Here is a 16833-nt window from a genome sequence, read left to right as displayed (position 1 = left end):
CCTAACCACTTCTACCTGGACAACAATCCCTTCTGGAGGTGGGGGGCAGGTGGGAGTAGAAACTTACAAATACCAAAGTTTACTAAAGGAGAAATCCTGGGAGACCAGATGGCTGCAATACCACTTGTTAAGTACGATAACAGACATTCTTACAAAATACACAGGCAGCTTGGCCAGCGTGGCTCAGTTGTTGAGTGTCAACCTATGAACCAGGAAGTCGAGGTTCAATTCCTGGTCAGGGCACATGCCTGGGTTGCGGGCTCAATCCCTAATGTGGGGCATGCAGGAGTCAGCCAATCAATGATTCTCTTTCATCATGATGTTTCTATTTCTCTGAAATCAATAAAAATATATTTTTAAAAAATTTAACAAAATACAACAGTCACACAGATGATGGTATAACTAATACTATCTGGGAGTATTAAAGAAAGCTTCCAATGCAGGTGACATGGAGTGGGGAAGATAAAGAAGAGATACTTGATATTTCAAGCTGAAAGAAAAAGCATATGCTAGAGCCAAAAGGTATAAGAGGTATGGCTTACTTGGGGAAACTTGATCCCATAAAGCTACAGCATAGCATACATGTGAGGAGAAGTAGGAACTGAGTCTGAATAAGGAGCTAGGCTAAAGCCAGGTATCAAAAGGTTCTTCCTATATACCATACTAAGAGTTTTAGATTTTCTCTTCTTCACATTCACTGCAGGGTTATAAATACTGGCAAATGCTGGGAGTAATATAAATTCCCCCCTAAAGGGGAATTGTAAATTATGACAGCCATTGGATGGAATTTTGTGAAGCCATTAAAATGTTCATTTAGAAAACTAAATAGCATCTACCTAAGCTTTTATTGATATATTAAGTAGGGATAAAGAGGTAGGATTTTTTTATGCACACCATGATTGCACCATGGAAAATTAAGGTATATTTATGAGCTATGATAAGAAATACACATAAATAGTAATTGCGTCGGCTGCAGTGGCACAATGGTTGAGCATTGACCTATGAACCAGGGGGTCACTGGTTCAATTCCTCAGGTTGAGCCCGGGTTGCAGGCTCAGTCCCCAGTGTGGGGTGTGCAGGAGGCAGCCAGTCAATGATTTTCGCTCATCATTGATGTTTCTCTCTCTCCCTCTCCCTTTTTCTCTGAAATCAATAAAAATATATTTAAAAAATAATAATTGCTATGTGCTTATATAAGAGTTACTCTATTTGATAAATTTTGTCATATGCCATGTTGGGTTTTACAAAAGGGTGAAATATAAAAATAAAGAATTCTTCTTCCATTTGACTCCTCTTCCCATCTCCCCTATTCTCCCCTCTACCTGCTTGCCTACTCTCCCTCTATAACAATCATTCTAGTCTACCACCTACAACTGGAATCCTTAACCCATGTGAGGTCCCTAGAAATGAAATGCCATCAAGGTAGTTGTTCCAAGCAGCAAGCTCCTGCATGGCCCAAAAGCTGTTCCAGCTCAATGTTAGGGAAGAATCTTCCATTCAAAAACATTACCCAGCTCTACCCAAATAAGCCCTCTCGCTAAATACTGGCCTGGAAACTTTTTCCTAAGAAAGGAAGACAGGTGCCAAAAGACTTGTATCTTGGCTCTCCTTCCAGGGGGCTCAGGGGAGATAAAGATCATGTTTCTGGCCAACCATTAGATGGCTGAGACAGCCTGGGATTCTTGATTCACAAGCAAGCACTGTACAAAATGTCACTAAGGAGGAAGAAGAAGGGTGAAAACAGATCCAGCCAAGGGTACACCATGTCCAAGAATGTGCTTATGCACCATGAGACCATCAGGCCCTCACGGAAATTTCTCTCCTTTTATCTATAAGTCTAACTTCAAAAGAAGTCATATTCAGCCCAGCCAGCGTGGTGGTTCAGTGGTTGAGCGTTGACCTATGAACCAGAAGATCACGGTTCGATTCCAAGTTGGGACACATGCTCGGGTGGCAGGCTTGATCCCCAGTGTGGGGAATGCAGGAGGCAGCTGATCAATGGTACTCTCTCATCATTGATGTGTTTATCTCTCTCCCTCTCCGTTCCTCTCTGACATCAATAAAAAATATTTTTTAAAAAAGAAGTCATATTCACAAAATATAGGATCATTTGAAGGCTGAAGTAGGCATGTGGCAATCTCCCTCACTAGAAATCCCTCCCCTTCGCTCCACCCAAGCCCACATCACCTAGCTCTCCCCATCCAAGAGCAACATAGACATCAGTGACTCAGACAGAGGAAGAAGAGAAGCTTAGCAATTTAAGACTCAGCCAAAAACAATTTCATAGCGCTAAGGAGAGGAATGTTGTGGGGGAAGGAGGTAGAGGAAGTCAAATATCATTTGCATTCAGTTTGGGTTTGTTTTTTGGTCTCCCCCTTCCCTGCTAAAACAGTGACCAACCCAACCCAAGGGTCTTCTATTCTTCCTGGAGTTACCAATGACCCAAAATAGCCAGCAACTGTGGTTTGCTGGCTGGACTCTAAGGCCCCACCCAAAATACTCAGTCAACAGTTGCCTCTACAAGCCAGGATTCCCACTGTGAGCTCATTAGTAGGTGGATCCAATACCTCTAAGCAGAGCTCACTGAAATAGAGAGGGATGCTCACACATTGATAGCTGGGGAGGAGAGGGGAGAACCACACACCCAATGCCATTCTAAAGAGAAGAGGGCAAATTCTCTAAAAGTTCACTGCTCTGTTCTGTTATACCCTTTCCAAGAACCCCTTATGACCTCCTTAAAGACTGGGCACAAATAATCAGGAAGTCAGAAAAGGCCAATGATTTTAAAGAAAGCAAAGCAAAGGCCCATAAAAGTGACTTGCCCAAGGTCACACAGGCAGAGACTAAAAACCAGATATCCTGATTTAGTGGTCCACTATTGTTTTAATTATAACATTTCAACTAAACAGCATTTTGAAAGTCCAGACAAGTGCCCCAAACTGTGTCAAAAGCTCAACCCATCCATGGTGGCTCAGTAGTTGAACATCAACCTATGAACCAGGAGGTCACAATTTGATTCCCAGTTGGGGCATGTGCCTAGGTTGCGGGCTTAATCCCCAGTAGAGGGTATGCAGGAGGCAGCCAATCAATGATTCTCTCTCATCATTAATGTTTCTATCTCTCTCTCCCTTCCTCTCTAAAATCAATAAAGATACCACAGCCAGTGTTGCTCAGTGGTTGAGCATCAACTTATGAAGCAAGAGGTCTCTAGTTCGATTCCTGGTCAGGGTGCATGCCCAGGTTGCAGGCTCAATCCCCACTGGGGGGAATTCAGGAGGCAGTCAATGATTCTCCCTCATCATTGATGTTTCCCTCTCCCTTCCTCTCTCTGAAATCAATAAATACACACACACACACACACACACACACACACACACACACACACTGAGTGGCCAGATTATGATCTCTGAACACATAATAATCTGGCCACTCAGTGTATATCCAATATAATAAAAGGCTAATATGCAAATTGTCCCCTCAACCAGGAGTTCGACCAGCAGGCAGGCCGGCCAACCACCCATGTCCCCTCCCCCTGGCCAGGCTGGCCAGACCCCACCCATGCACCAATTCATGCACTGGGCCTCTAATGTGTATATATATATATATATATATATATATATATATATATATATATACACACACACACACACACACACATACACACACACACACTGAGTGGCCAGATTATTATGCGTTCAGAGATCGTAATAATCTGGTCACTCAGTGTATACTAGAGGCCCAGTGCACGAAATTTGTGCACAGATAGGGTCCCTAGGCCTGGCCTGCAATCAGGGCCAATCTTCCCCGGCTGCCAGCAGCTGGCCCTGCCCTCCTCCATGAACGCCGGTCACCCTCTGTGTGTGGGGTGACTGGAGGGGCAATTGGGCCCCCCCTCGCTCACACCCATCTTGGCCTGGTGCCGCCCACATCCGCTGCCACTCATCCCTGGTTCCCCATTCCCCATTGGGTGATGGGAGCCTACCGGCCGGGGAAGGGACCAAGAGGTTGGCCGGCAGGCCCCAATTGGGCGATCAGGGCCTGCAGGCTGGGGACAGCTCCTGCATTGTGCGTCTGGCCCCTGGTGGTCAGTGCACGTCATAGCAACTGGTCATTCCACCATCCGGTTGATTTGCATACTATCTACACTAATAAAAGAGAAAGATGCAAATTGACCATACCTTCGCAATGCCCACCAGCCCATCAGGAGTGAATATGAAAATTAATCCAACAAAGAGGGCGGGTTCATTTGCATATGCAGGCGGCCGGGGGCAGGACGCAGGCATTCTGCACTGCCCCAGCCGCTCAGGGCCTCTGGGCAGCGTGGGAAGGCGGGAAAGCAGCTCCGGTCAGAGCGAAGGCGGTGCTGGCAGCCAGGGGAAGGAAGGCCCATTCTTGCACGAATCTTCATGCATTGGGCCTCTAGTGCTTTTATATATAGATAAATATGAAATCAATAAACATATATATATTTTTTAAACTCGGCTCTTTCAACCTAGGGCTAAACAGTTTAGGACTAGGGATGGGAGGCAGAGGGACTTTGGATCCAGCCCACTCAGAAAAGCCAAGTGAGAAGCCTAGGTGTACAAAAGGCACACACAAAGAACTTACCAACTGAAAGGCTTTACCTACTCCAAAGGAATAGTTTCAGTTGCTAAGAGTCTCTGCCCCATCCTGCCCTGTCACACATTCTGAACTTTTTCTAGCAAAGCAAGATTATTCTAGGCTATCAGAGATCTAGGTAAGAAGCCAGAGTGGAGTGACCAGGCAGGGTCAAGAGGGCAAGGAAAATAAGAAATTGGGGTAGCCCAGCCAGTGTGGCTCAGTGGTTGAACATGGACTTATGAACTGGGAGGTCACAGTTCGATTCCCAGGTTCAGGGTTGTAGTAGGTGGTGTGCAGGAGACAGCCAGATCAATGATTCTCTCTCATCATTGATGTTTCTATCTCTCTCTTCCCCTCCCTTCCTCTCTGAAATCAATATAAATGTATTTTTAAAAATAAACCAGGATAAAGAAATCACTCATTCCAGAGCTCACCCATCTTACTCTCTCTTCTCCCACTCATCCCCCAGCCCCATCAGAATCTCACCTCCTGCTCTAAACAGGCCCTAAACAAGGAGAGTTTGCAAGTGACACCTTATAAACTTGAGGAAGGCATTTCCTGTACCAAAGGAGAACAGAGGACTAGTTGAGATGGTGAAGGGTATTTGAGGGGGGAGAAAATAGCCAAATAAGGCATACTTAACTGGTAAGGAATCATCAGGAAAGGTTCCAGAAGCTGACGTAGCAGGGAGGAAGCCTTTAGTCATTGGTTTCCTCTGGCAAATGGCCTAAGGCCAGGAGACAAACTCCCAACCTTAGGAATAGGCCCAGGCTATGGCACAGAGAAAAGTAACTAGGCTAGATTTTTCCCAGGCCAACTTCATGCCCTGCTGGAACCGCTCTCCAAGTACCAACAGGGAGGTGCATTGTAACCCTGAAGCAAAACGGCAAATTCTCACCAAGCATATGTATGGCCCAGGTGCCAAGAGAATTAAAGCACCTTGAGAAGGGGGCTTTACTCTACTATAGGTACATATTTCTGATACTGTTTATATTTTCATGTAGAGAAAAAAATCAAAGGCAAAGAGGTTAAGTGACTTTTATTCTCAGCAAGGAAACTGCTATGAGTTAGTCAGTCTCCCAAGAGTATCTACAAGGACGTCTGGAGAGGAATGTAGCTCACTTAAAACCCTTGAAGATAGCAAAGATTTGTACAACTTAACTACTGACACCCACATTGGCTGTTACCTTGACCCTCACCCTCCAACTCCATACCACAGATTAGTCAACCCCAGTTAAAGATTACAACAGGTAAAAACCTCTGGTTGTACTTCATCTAAACTTCAGGCTGAGATTTCTGAAAAAGGATTGGGGGATTGGGGAAATTAGACCATGATAGTAAGGTCAGGGATCTTATTTAAACACACTTCACTGGAGAAAAACAAGCCTTAATCCTTCCCAGGTATTTAAGGGAGGTCAGGACTAAGGAGAAGGAAATGCTGACAAAGCCTAATAGGCATTCCTTGCTCCCCCTCCCAGGCCCTGGACCTTGTGACCTCCCAAATATATATCCCGGAAAGGATTCCTCAGGATTATACTTTGTCTGTATCACCAAATGCCCACATCTCAATTTTTCTTTCATTAGGCCCTGATTGATAGATACCCTAGCCCAGTGGTTGGCAAACTCATTAGTCAACAGAGCCAAATATCAACAGTACAACGATTGAAATTTCTTTTGAGAGCCAAATTTTTTAAACTTAAACTTCTTCTAACGCCACTTCTTCAAAATAGACTCGCCCAGGCCGTGGTATTTTGTGGAAGAGCCACACTCAAGGGGCCAAAGAGCCACATGTGGCTCGTGAGCCACAGTTTGCCGACCACGGCCCTAGCCATACAACTTATATATCAAATTCCCACAAAATAGAAAGGTCACTGGAGATGAAAAGAGACTTCAACCTTCAAAGTCACCAATCACAGGAGCTACCTGACAAAACATTACTACAAAGCAAGCACAGTGGTAGGTCACCATACCAGTGGCCTAGAAGCTATCTCAACACTTACCTTATGCCACAAGAAGTCCATTGAAAAGGGCATCAAATCTAATTCTGTCATCAGGCACAGCCAACAAACTGTGCCTGGAAAGTAACCCAAGTTTAATGTCCACATGCTGTAGATAGGCCCTAGCCAGAAAATGCCATACTTCTTAACCTATCACAATCACACACTAAGAAATCCTCCCCTCATTTCTATCCTATCCCAAATATCTATATCATAGCAAAGACATTAGGAGAACTGAAAGCTGTTTTTAAGCTGTGGACCTAGAGAATAATCACTAAGCTCTATTCCTTGGTTTAGCTCACATGGAAACATGAAGTAGTCTCACATACCTACTGGGGCAACAAAGATAACAAAATTTGTTTTATTTAACTCACCCAATTCTGGGAAACCCAAGGTACAGTATCCCCCAACAAAACTCTTTAGAAAATTTGCCAGTTGAGACAGGATTGTTCGCTCCACCTGACCCCAGATCCAGTAATCTGGTCTATGCTCACATGTACTCTGTGGTTCCCTTGAAACAATCAGCATCTCAAGCCTTCCTTTATTTCAGACAAACTCACTTTCATGAGAGCACTGGCCTAGGACCACCTGGTTTATGCCCACATAGCAAAATCACATCACTCTCCCACACAGAATGGCCACTGCCCCTAAGTGTACACATAGTTCAAGGTCCTGTTCATGTCCCAGTAAACCCCCTTCTTCCCAAAATCTCTAGAAAATGACATTTAATGTGTATATATTTTTCAAACTGTTTTTAAGTGAGTGAGCCCTAAATCTCCTATTAAATAGGGGATCTGCAAAGGCAGCAATTGTATCCTCCATTCATTTATCCATATTCCTTATAGTAAATAGTACCTAGTAACCACTCAATAAATGGTGAGAAGGCAGCTGCCTGCCTTCTTTCTTACCCATCCTACCTAGAAAAGGGTTGGGCATATAGCAGTTTCATAAATAATTATCATAGCTAACATTTGCATAGCACTTATTAGATGCTAGGCACAGTTCTAAGCACTTTACATGAATTGCCTCACTTAATCCTTGCAATGAGCCGGGGATAGGTACTATTATCTTCACTTTACAGTTGAGGAAAATGAGGCACAGAAGTTAAGTAACTTGCTCAAGGCTACACACCTAGTTAGTCAGAGCTTAGATTTGAGCCCAAGCACTCTGGTTCCAGAGTTTGTGCTTTTCACCACTACTTTATGCTCCCTTTCTATAAAGGCTTGAAAAAAACTTTTTTGGCTAGCTACCTGCCCCAAGCTTAGTCTATAACACCTAAAGGTGACTAGTGAGGGTTGACCCAGGAGACTGCAGTCTGTATTCAAATGGTTGCTACAGCAGCAAATATTGTCACCAAAATAGAAAGGAAAGTACCATAAAATCCTCCTAACCCAAGAACAGCTCAAGCTGGAGTACTGAATGAGAATACAGAAGTCAGAGCTCAAAATTTTAAATAGTAGAGAAAAAGCAGGGAATTTGGGTGAGGGGCAGGAAGGAAGAGAAAAAAAAGTCATTCTGAGGCCCCAGAAGAACTGAGTCACCCACTGACTAAAACCTGTTGCAGCAGAAGCTATTTAGGGGAAATCCATTGCAATCATCTTGTTAAAATAATTGCCACAGAGCCAATTCTCTGGAAGTCTGTGTCCCCTGGGTAAAAAGAATCATTCTTCCAAGAGAGGCAAATCTAGTCAGAGACCACTGATTTGGGAATCAGGAAAGCCAACCTCTCCTACCCAAACTATTACCAATTTTATGTGATCCCAAGCAAGCTGGGTGGCCCCCCTAGATATGAATATGGAATATAAATAACTGAACACTATAAAGACTCTTAGGACAGTGATGCCCTATCTCAAGCAGGAAAATGTGGTTAGTCTCTTCTCCTTATTTCCCTTCAGTGCACATATCCACCTTCTACCACCCTTCACAGTCAAAGCAGAACACTTACCTTCTGGCAAGTGCTATGAAGAGTCCCAACAGCATAGTTGGAGCCTGAACCATTTCCATATAAAGTAACCTGAGGTCAGTTCTACACACTCAGAAGAATTTGTTCTTCTCTTCCCATGACCATAATACCACTATGGTCAAGTTACCCTCAGCACAGAGGAAGAAACATTAAGCACCCTGCAGGGAGTGCCATGTAGAAGTCAGACATTCGAAGTTCCTCCCCTATACCACGTGCCAGAGAAGTTGGATATTAGTCCCAACCCTATTACCAGTTCAATCAAATCACTTCTCTTTTCTGGGCTTTGGTGTCCCCATCTAAAACATAAGGTTGAACTAAAATTTTGAATACCAGCTCAGTTGCTCTGTGGTTCAAAATACTCCTGTGAGAAAACCCAGAGCATCCAGAACAATGGCTAAAAGGAAGCTTAAGGCTAAGAACCATATGATTTCACTCATATGTGGGATTTAAAACTGAAATCCATAAACACATAAAACAGTATGGTGGTTACCAGAGGGAAGGTGATGGGGGGTAGTAAAGGGTAAAGGAGTCCAAATATATGGTGACAGAATATTTGACTGTGGGTGGTGGGCACACAATGCAATAAACATATCATGTATTATAAAAATGTATATTTGAAACTTATATAATGTTATCATACAATGTCACCCCAATAAGTTTAATAAAAAGTAAAAGAAAGCTTAACAGTGAGAAAGTTCTTGGTCATCCTAAGTACAGATGCATTTGAAATGCTGTACCCCAGAAAAGCTAGACCTCAGCTCACTGGTGGTAGATACCTCAGGAGGTCAGTTTATGCCCACCAGCTTATTAATGTCTAACAATATATATAGCTACCACATTTAGGAGGTTAAAAGGAAATTTGAAATATAACTTAGTAGTTTCCTGACCTGTCAGCAGAACTACCAGGGATCTATGCTACCTACAGGCAGTAAGAAGAAAGGGAGGGAAACACATTAAGTTTTCAGTATTTGTCTGAGGCTCTTCAGTCAACCCATAGCCTTCATAGTATTGTCTCATTGGTTTCTTTCTTGTTTCTCAGTGTTCTTGTCAGAACTACTAATGAAATAAACCAACTCCCTAGCTAGAAACTCTCCATCCTGAACTCAGTACCAGGAAGAAACAGCATTCCGGAAGTGTAAGGGGATAAGAACATATATTTTAGCAAGTGTTGTTCAACTATGTATTGCCAGCATACATTGCCTGGTACATAGAAGACACTCAAATTTTGAGGAAAGAATGTCTGAAGCACATAGTACTGAAAGGGTCCCTGGAGTATATCTATTACTAGTTCAGTTCCCTCATGATAAGCTGGAGAGACTGAGAGCCTAAAGCAGGGGCTTGTGTAAAGGACCACTTATTTGGAGCTGTTTACTGAAGACAGGGAAGAAGTTCTTACGTGAAAAAAAAATTATCAGATCAGTGTTTCTTGCCATTTCTTAATACCCACCTTCCAAATCAATGGAGTCCTGAGCTAATGCTCCATACCACAAATAAAAACCTGGAATTAAAATTTTTCAGCTCTACCAAGCATGAAGTGGGAGGAGGGATGAACAGCAAATCCAGTCAATCATGACAAGAGCACCCCCTTCACTTGACCAATAGATTTCCCCAAAAGAGACCACCCTTTATTCTGTTTTTTCCTATGGGGGCACAACAGTAGGGTGGAGTAGCAGGGAGAAAAGATTGTGAGTTGGGAAAGACATAATGATAAACTCAGTTCTATCTTTGAAATATCAGAAACAGACTGTTCTAAACCAGTTATGATGCCAATTTTCAGTAACTCTAGTCATGAAATGCCCAACCCTAGTAGTGTTGGTATACTAGATCTCCCCTCTGGAGACCTTGAGGCTAGAAATTCCAGTGAGGGGGACTCTCAGGAAAATACAAAGGGATCTGAACACACTGTTGCCAAGAAACACTATTAGAACAGAGATCAGAATATATGTAGCCGGTCATCTCATCTCATCCAGAGAAAATTGCATTTGGAGTCAGGGAGATAGACCAGATGACCTCTAAATGTTCCTTCCAGCTCCAACATTCAGTAAAGTCTCCTGAGAAGATGAAGAGAGATAATAGTAAGGACACCCACAAGCCCAGCTGGAATGGCTCAGTTGGTTGTGCATTATCCTGTGCACCAAAGGGTTGTGGGTTCGATCCTGATCACGGATATGTACAGAAGGCAACTGATTCTCTCTCTCTCTCTCTCTCTCTCTCTCTCTCTCTCTCTCTCTCCCTCCCTCCCTCCCTCCCTCCTTCCCTCCCTCCCTCTCCCTAAGCATATCCTTGGATGAGGATTTAAAAAAAAAGAACAAGCTATTAAAATAAGCTATTGTTGGGCAGCTAGAGAATAATGGAAAGTTACCATACTAATGGTCACCCACTCACAAAGCAATCTTCCCCTCTCCAAGTCTAACATGAAAGAGCATAGATTATTTGGTGCCTTCAAGGGTCCCATAAAAGCTCTCCTGCCCCAACATCCCCTCTGTGCCCAGAGGGCTAATCAAGAAGAAGCCTAAAGGAAATATCCAAGATGGTCCCTGCTCTGTCTCTATCACTTATGCTTTCACAAAGGGCCTAGTAAACTGGAAAACCAAAGAAGTGGATAGTGCAGGATCCAAAAAGTCACCCTTCTCTCACATAACTTCCATTCCTGATCTGTTGCCCAGCCCTAAAGTCTGCAGGCAAGGCTAGTTCAAGGGTTAAAAGACTGAGATTTTTCCTCGTATTCACCAAGTACCACTTTAGTGCCACTCGAGTGGCTCAAGCAATGCTAGGAATGGCAGGAGAATAAACAGTCCACACAGCCCCTGTTAAAGTTTAGCTGAATGCAGACTCAGAAGCCTTCAAATACTTTAAGGAGCTGGGCTTTATGTCTGCTGACATGGATGGTCCTATCAATGACCACTTGATTACCTTTACCCTGACCTATTTAGCTAGGGCTAAAAAACCAGCAAACTGAAGAAGTTTTACCAAGATTGACCCTCTAAATAAGAAGTGGAAGAGAGAGAAAAGTAAGAATTTTTCTCTTAAAACAAGCTATTGTTATAGGTGGCTAGAGAATAATGGAGAGTTAACAGACTACTGGTAAAAACCACCTCTGCCACCCACTCCCAGAGCAATCTTCCCCTCTCCAAGCCTAACGAGAGTATAGATTAGTTGGTCTTGGCTTTGCTACTGACATGCTGCATCATTCTAGCTTAGCCCCTCCCTATCTGAAGGTCTCAGTTTACCCATCTATACAATGAGAATTGGACTTGACAGTTGTAAAGAACCTTTTCCACTCTAGAAAACCAAAAATTCAAGAACACCTTGAAAATTCAAAACAAACTCTTTTTAGAGAATCCAAGAATATCCTAAAGACTTTGTGATCTAAAAACAGCCCTAGCTGCTTTGGCTTAATGGATAGAGCATTGGCCTGTGGACTGAAGGGTCCTGGGTTCAATTCCGGTCAAGGGCACATGCCTGGGGTTGTGGGCTCGATCCCCAGTAGGGGGTGTGCAGGAGGCAGCTGATCAATGATTCTCTCTCACCATTGATGTTTCTATCCTTCCCTCTCCTTTTCTCTCTCAAATTAATAAAAATATATTCTTTTAAAAAAAGACGGTGATATAAAAACAGTTAAAGAGGGGGAAAAAGGGTTGTTTGTTTTTGGTTTTGTTTTTTGTTTTGTTTGGGGTTTTTTTTTTTTGCAACTTTCTTATCATCACCAGAAAGTGTTGAAAGCACTTTAAATTTTCCATTCTGGCTAGTAAAGCAGACCCAGGAAACTGACAATTAAAAGCAGAATCCAAGAATTGGCAGGGAGAGGGTGCAGAGGGGCATGTTTTAACAGATTTAAGGGAGGCTGGACTGACTGTAGGAGACAATTGGCTGCAAAAGTTAAACCAACTCTGGTCAGACTGTAGATATGGTTCATATGAATGAATGCATTGGTTTTTCCACCATCCTTCCCTATCTGTCATACTCCAGAAATAGCCTAAAGTATACTAGTGAAGAAGGAGCTGAGAACAGGGGAATTTTCTACCTTCATTAAAGCCGCTAGTATCACTTCTCAGACTTTTGGCTAAGATCAAGTGTAGGTATCTGTTCTTGTCAGTTTAACATTAAAGCTACTAGCTGGTACACAGAGAACTAGGGTGTGCCCCTGGACACCTCAACATTGAGATGAGGAATGAGAAAACAGGAGCAACCTTATGGTGCCCCCAACTCTCACCAGGAGACCACACAAATGCCAACATTGGTTACTTTGCCCAAATTATCCACTTCCTTTTATCTGAGGACCATGAAGGCCTGAAAAAAGGTGGCAATTTTCTTTGGGAAAGAGAGGGGACTCAACTTCAAGAACCTAATCATTGAGTCAGAATAGAGGATCAATGTGATCAGCATCACAAAGCCTGGACCCCAAGGTAGGTTCTTTCATGTAGACCTAAATAACCTCACTAGTTGAGAGATAGAGAGCGTGATATTAGATAGTTGCTGAGATCCCTTTCAAGTTAAGAGTCTATGGTCTTAACAGGCATGATATAGTTGTTTCTCCTAGAAGTTGACCATTCCTTGAGCAAAACAGTATGGAAAATTATCCAAATCATCCAGTCCATCAAAATTCAGCCCTCTCCTCTAACCTGATTCAAGTTTTAGTCAATCTGCATAAAAATGCCTTCAGTATTCAGGTACATTCAGTACCATACGCTTGACCTCAAACAGCTCCTATTCATCCTTCTCCACATCCAGGAAAAGGATAACCATGCCATTTTCTTTGCCACTTTTGACTAAGGATGGAATGGTTAAAGGCCACTTTGAGACAATTTCTAGACCCATCAAGTTGTGTTTCAATGTAAGATATTGTAGAATTAAAAATGAGAAATGGCCCTAGCTGGTTTGGCTCAGTGGATAGAGCAGACTGAAGGGTCCCAGGTTTGATTCCGGTCAAGGGCACGTGCTGGGGTTGCAGGCTCGATCCCCAGTAGGGGATGTGCAGGAGACAGCTGATCAATGTTTCTCTCTCATCACTGATGTTTCTATCTCTCCCTGTCCCTTCCTCTCTGAAATCAATAAAAATAATTTTTATAAAAAGAATGAGAAATGCCTCTAGAGAAGAGAGGTAAGGGGACAATCTATTCTCAGAGATCCACCCACCTATTTAGGCAAAGCCACACCTTAAAAGAATTCAAGGAGTCAACCACAGAGAGATAAACCTAAGGAGAAGCTCCTGGAAGGTTCTTTATAATCTTCTGTCTTGGCAGAGACAATGGTATATTTTTCCCTCTCTTTTCAAAACCATTCTCTCTCACTTTGTGTGTGGTGGGGAGGGCAAGTGTGAAAAATCCAGATGTCATAAAACCACAAGCAATTTAAGAGAGAGAAATAGCAGAACTGTGGTAGGCAATTAGACAGACATGAGCAGAGCAAGGACGGTGGGCTAGGTACATTAAATCACCAGAGTGAAAAGCCCTTGATGCCTAGCAACAGACAACTGTAGGGTGGGACCTCGTCCCCAGGGTGACCTTTCCTCCCCTAGCATATATTCTGGTCATTAGGTTTGGACCCCCTGACCTTTCCTCCCTAGAGATAACATCTAGGCCTCAGTTGTATTTCAGCTCCAGGCCCAGAAAAGCAATAAAACCAGCCAAGGCTGACCTCAGGACCTGCCCTGGTGCTGACCAATCAATCAGTGGAGACCTAGATCCTGAAAGGACACACCTGGAAACTGCTGAATATTCTATTGAGATCTTCCCCTAAGACCTCCCCTAAAATCTCTACAATTAACTCCCTCCCCCCCCCGCACCGCCGCCATGGGATGTGGGATGGAGGACCCAGTAGCTGTCTCTCTGGGGAGCACACCCACACCTTTGCCTTTGCATTTCTTTGCCTTTGCCTTCCCCCTCCCCATCCCCCAGGTGCATCACCTTTACCTTCCTCACTTCTAAGCTCCAAGGGCCCTTCCTTTGCCTCTATAACTTATTTCCTAAGCCCATGTCTTCTATGAATTACTTCTTCTACCTCCGTGATTTTATAAATAAATGGTCTCATAGTTTGAGTCTTGGCTCTGAATACTTTCTTAGCCAGAACTCAAGTACTGAGGAGGTTGCTGAAACCAGGTCTGATCTGACCCCACTGGTCTAACACCTGGTGCCATTCCTGCTGCCACCAACAGAACCACATACTTGTTGAAAACTTAGTGTTTTTGAAGGACAGGGTTTAGTAAGGGCAAGAATGACTTGGCAGTAAGTCTGGAATACAGCAACATGGCAACCAAAGCTCAGCACACACCCAAAGAGCTATGCTCCCCCCAGCCCCTCTCATCCAGAGACCCCCAGCCATTCTCAAGGCTACTAGTCACTATCTCAGCTCTACAAAGATCAGGCAGTCCTAATAAGAGGGTTCCAGGAGAACTGCATAGCCTAGGCCAGCCCAACAAGCTGCTTGGCCTAAGGGACTCAAACTAGGGTGGTCAACAGGCCTTCCTGGGCAAGGGAAGGGCCCCAGCAGCCATTTGTCATGACTTGCACAAAAGCAAGCAGGGCTCATTATTCAGGCAGACTCCTCATCTGCCCCTCCCTCCTGGGCATCCGGCCCCCTTAGGCCCCACTCGCAAGAGGCTTCAGTTCTTCTCATAGTAGCCAGTGGGATGGAGACCAGATCCTAGAAGCTACCACCACTCTAGAAAGGTGTGACCCCACAGGAGGGAATAATCAACACAGAACAGTCCAGAGGGGAAAGGAAGGGATAGAGAGCCATTAAATAATGGGAAGGGCAGGGATTTGGGGAGGAGGAAGAAACCCAGTCTTTTTCTCCCCTTAGGAATAGGGCAGACCTCCAGCCCTCAGACTGGTGCCTAGTGAAGTGTTATGACTACTGCGTAAAGCAAGCAGCCTCCAAGAGTTCCTCCACAACTCTATCCTCCCCTACTAGTGGGAAACAGCTGAGGCTGCCTGGGGGAGTCTATGGGAAAGATGAGTCCCATTGTGGGGATCCACCCTAAACATCTCCCTCCTCCTTGCTTCTCAGTTCCCAGGGCCCCTCCTCGACAGTGGCAGCCTCGCCCAGAAGGTCCAATTCCTGGACTGAGGGACGTGTTCTCTGGACCAGTCTTTTTCCCCCACTCCCATGGCCTGTCAGGGACAAAAGGAGAACTTGGGCCCCCAGGAAGCCTTTCCTACTATTTCATCCCAGAAGCAGGGAACTGGAGTCTAAACAACAGGCCAACCCCGCCCAGTCCACGCTTCTAGTCCGGGACCACCTCACCCCCCCACCCCCACACGAGGGCGCGACATACCAGGTCTCCATTCCCTCCCCTCGCCACCCCAGGCCTTGGTTGAGGGCGCGGCATCCCGAGCGGGCGGGTGGCTGGCCAACCGCCGCCCCCCCCCCCCCCCCCCGCTCCCCAGCTATCATCAAGGGGCTACAAGGGTCAGCTAGAGCCTCTGGGGCCAGCAGCGCCCACCCCCTGCACTCACCGTCTTGGGCATGGTGACGGCAAAGACGGCTGAGTTGGCAAAGTTTGGCTGGGAGCTGTAGGGCAGCGTAGAACGCGCAGTACACAGGACTCGGACTCCGGGGACAGGGGCTCGGATTGGGTCCCTCGCTAGCCTCGGGGCAACTGCTCGGCTTCCTGCTAACGGGCCACGACTTCACAAACCCCACCCAGGAAAGAGCCGCCCCCGTTGTGCCGCCCGCTCCTTTATGTGACCGGGCTTCCGTGCTGCTCCCCGCCCTCGCGCCCGCCTCCCTGCCGGCCTCCGGCCTGGCCCCGCCCAGCCCAACGCCCTAGCCAGACACACCGACCACTTGGAGGCCAGACTGGGCTTGGGCTTCCCAAGGGGGCGTGCCCATCCCCCACCCAGCCCCACCCTGCTCCTCTCCCATCCCCTTCACAACCCTTAGCCCCAAGTATCTGAGCCATCCAAAGGAGGTCCCAACACTGGGCGGCACTCTGGAAGAGGTTTCAGCAGCCTCTGACTGCAACTTTCCACTGATGGGGATCTCACTACCTATCAAAATTGCTTGTTCCCTTTCTAGACAGCTCTGACTTCGAAATTTCTTCCTGTTTGTATCTGAACTCTTTTTCTCTGTGTCCTCTGCCTGCGAAACTCACATCTGCTCCCTGGGGCCACACAAATTCCCTTCTGTCTGTAACAACTCTTCAGAGATCTGGAAAACCCATGTACCTCTGAAACTTTTTTTTTTTCACTTGGCTAAACTGCCTCATCTCCTCCACTTCATCCATTCTCTTCTGTAGGACTCTACTGTATATCCCTTTTCCCCATCATA

General features: G+C 45.2%; 1 protein-coding gene across 1 annotated transcript in view; it reads right to left on the bottom strand.

Annotated features, from left to right (window-relative positions):
* MSN (moesin) overlaps window positions 1-16488 on the bottom strand; it is an 86560-nt gene extending 70072 nt beyond the window's left edge. The window contains exons 1-2 of the mRNA XM_080652982.1: window positions 16441-16488; window positions 16020-16174 (exon numbers count right to left, since the gene is read on the bottom strand). Of these exons, the coding sequence (XP_080509108.1) occupies window positions 16020-16174; window positions 16441-16465 (180 nt within the window). The 5' untranslated portion in view covers window positions 16466-16488. The remainder of the gene's footprint in view (window positions 1-16019; window positions 16175-16440) is intronic.
* Window positions 16489-16833: the final 345 nt, after the last annotated feature.

This window comes from Plecotus auritus (assembly GCF_963455305.1).
Source record: "Plecotus auritus genome assembly, chromosome: X".
Lineage (NCBI taxonomy): Eukaryota > Metazoa > Chordata > Mammalia > Chiroptera > Vespertilionidae > Plecotus > Plecotus auritus.
Note: the sequence above shows the minus strand (reverse complement) of the source record. Positions and strands in the feature narration are given on the sequence as shown.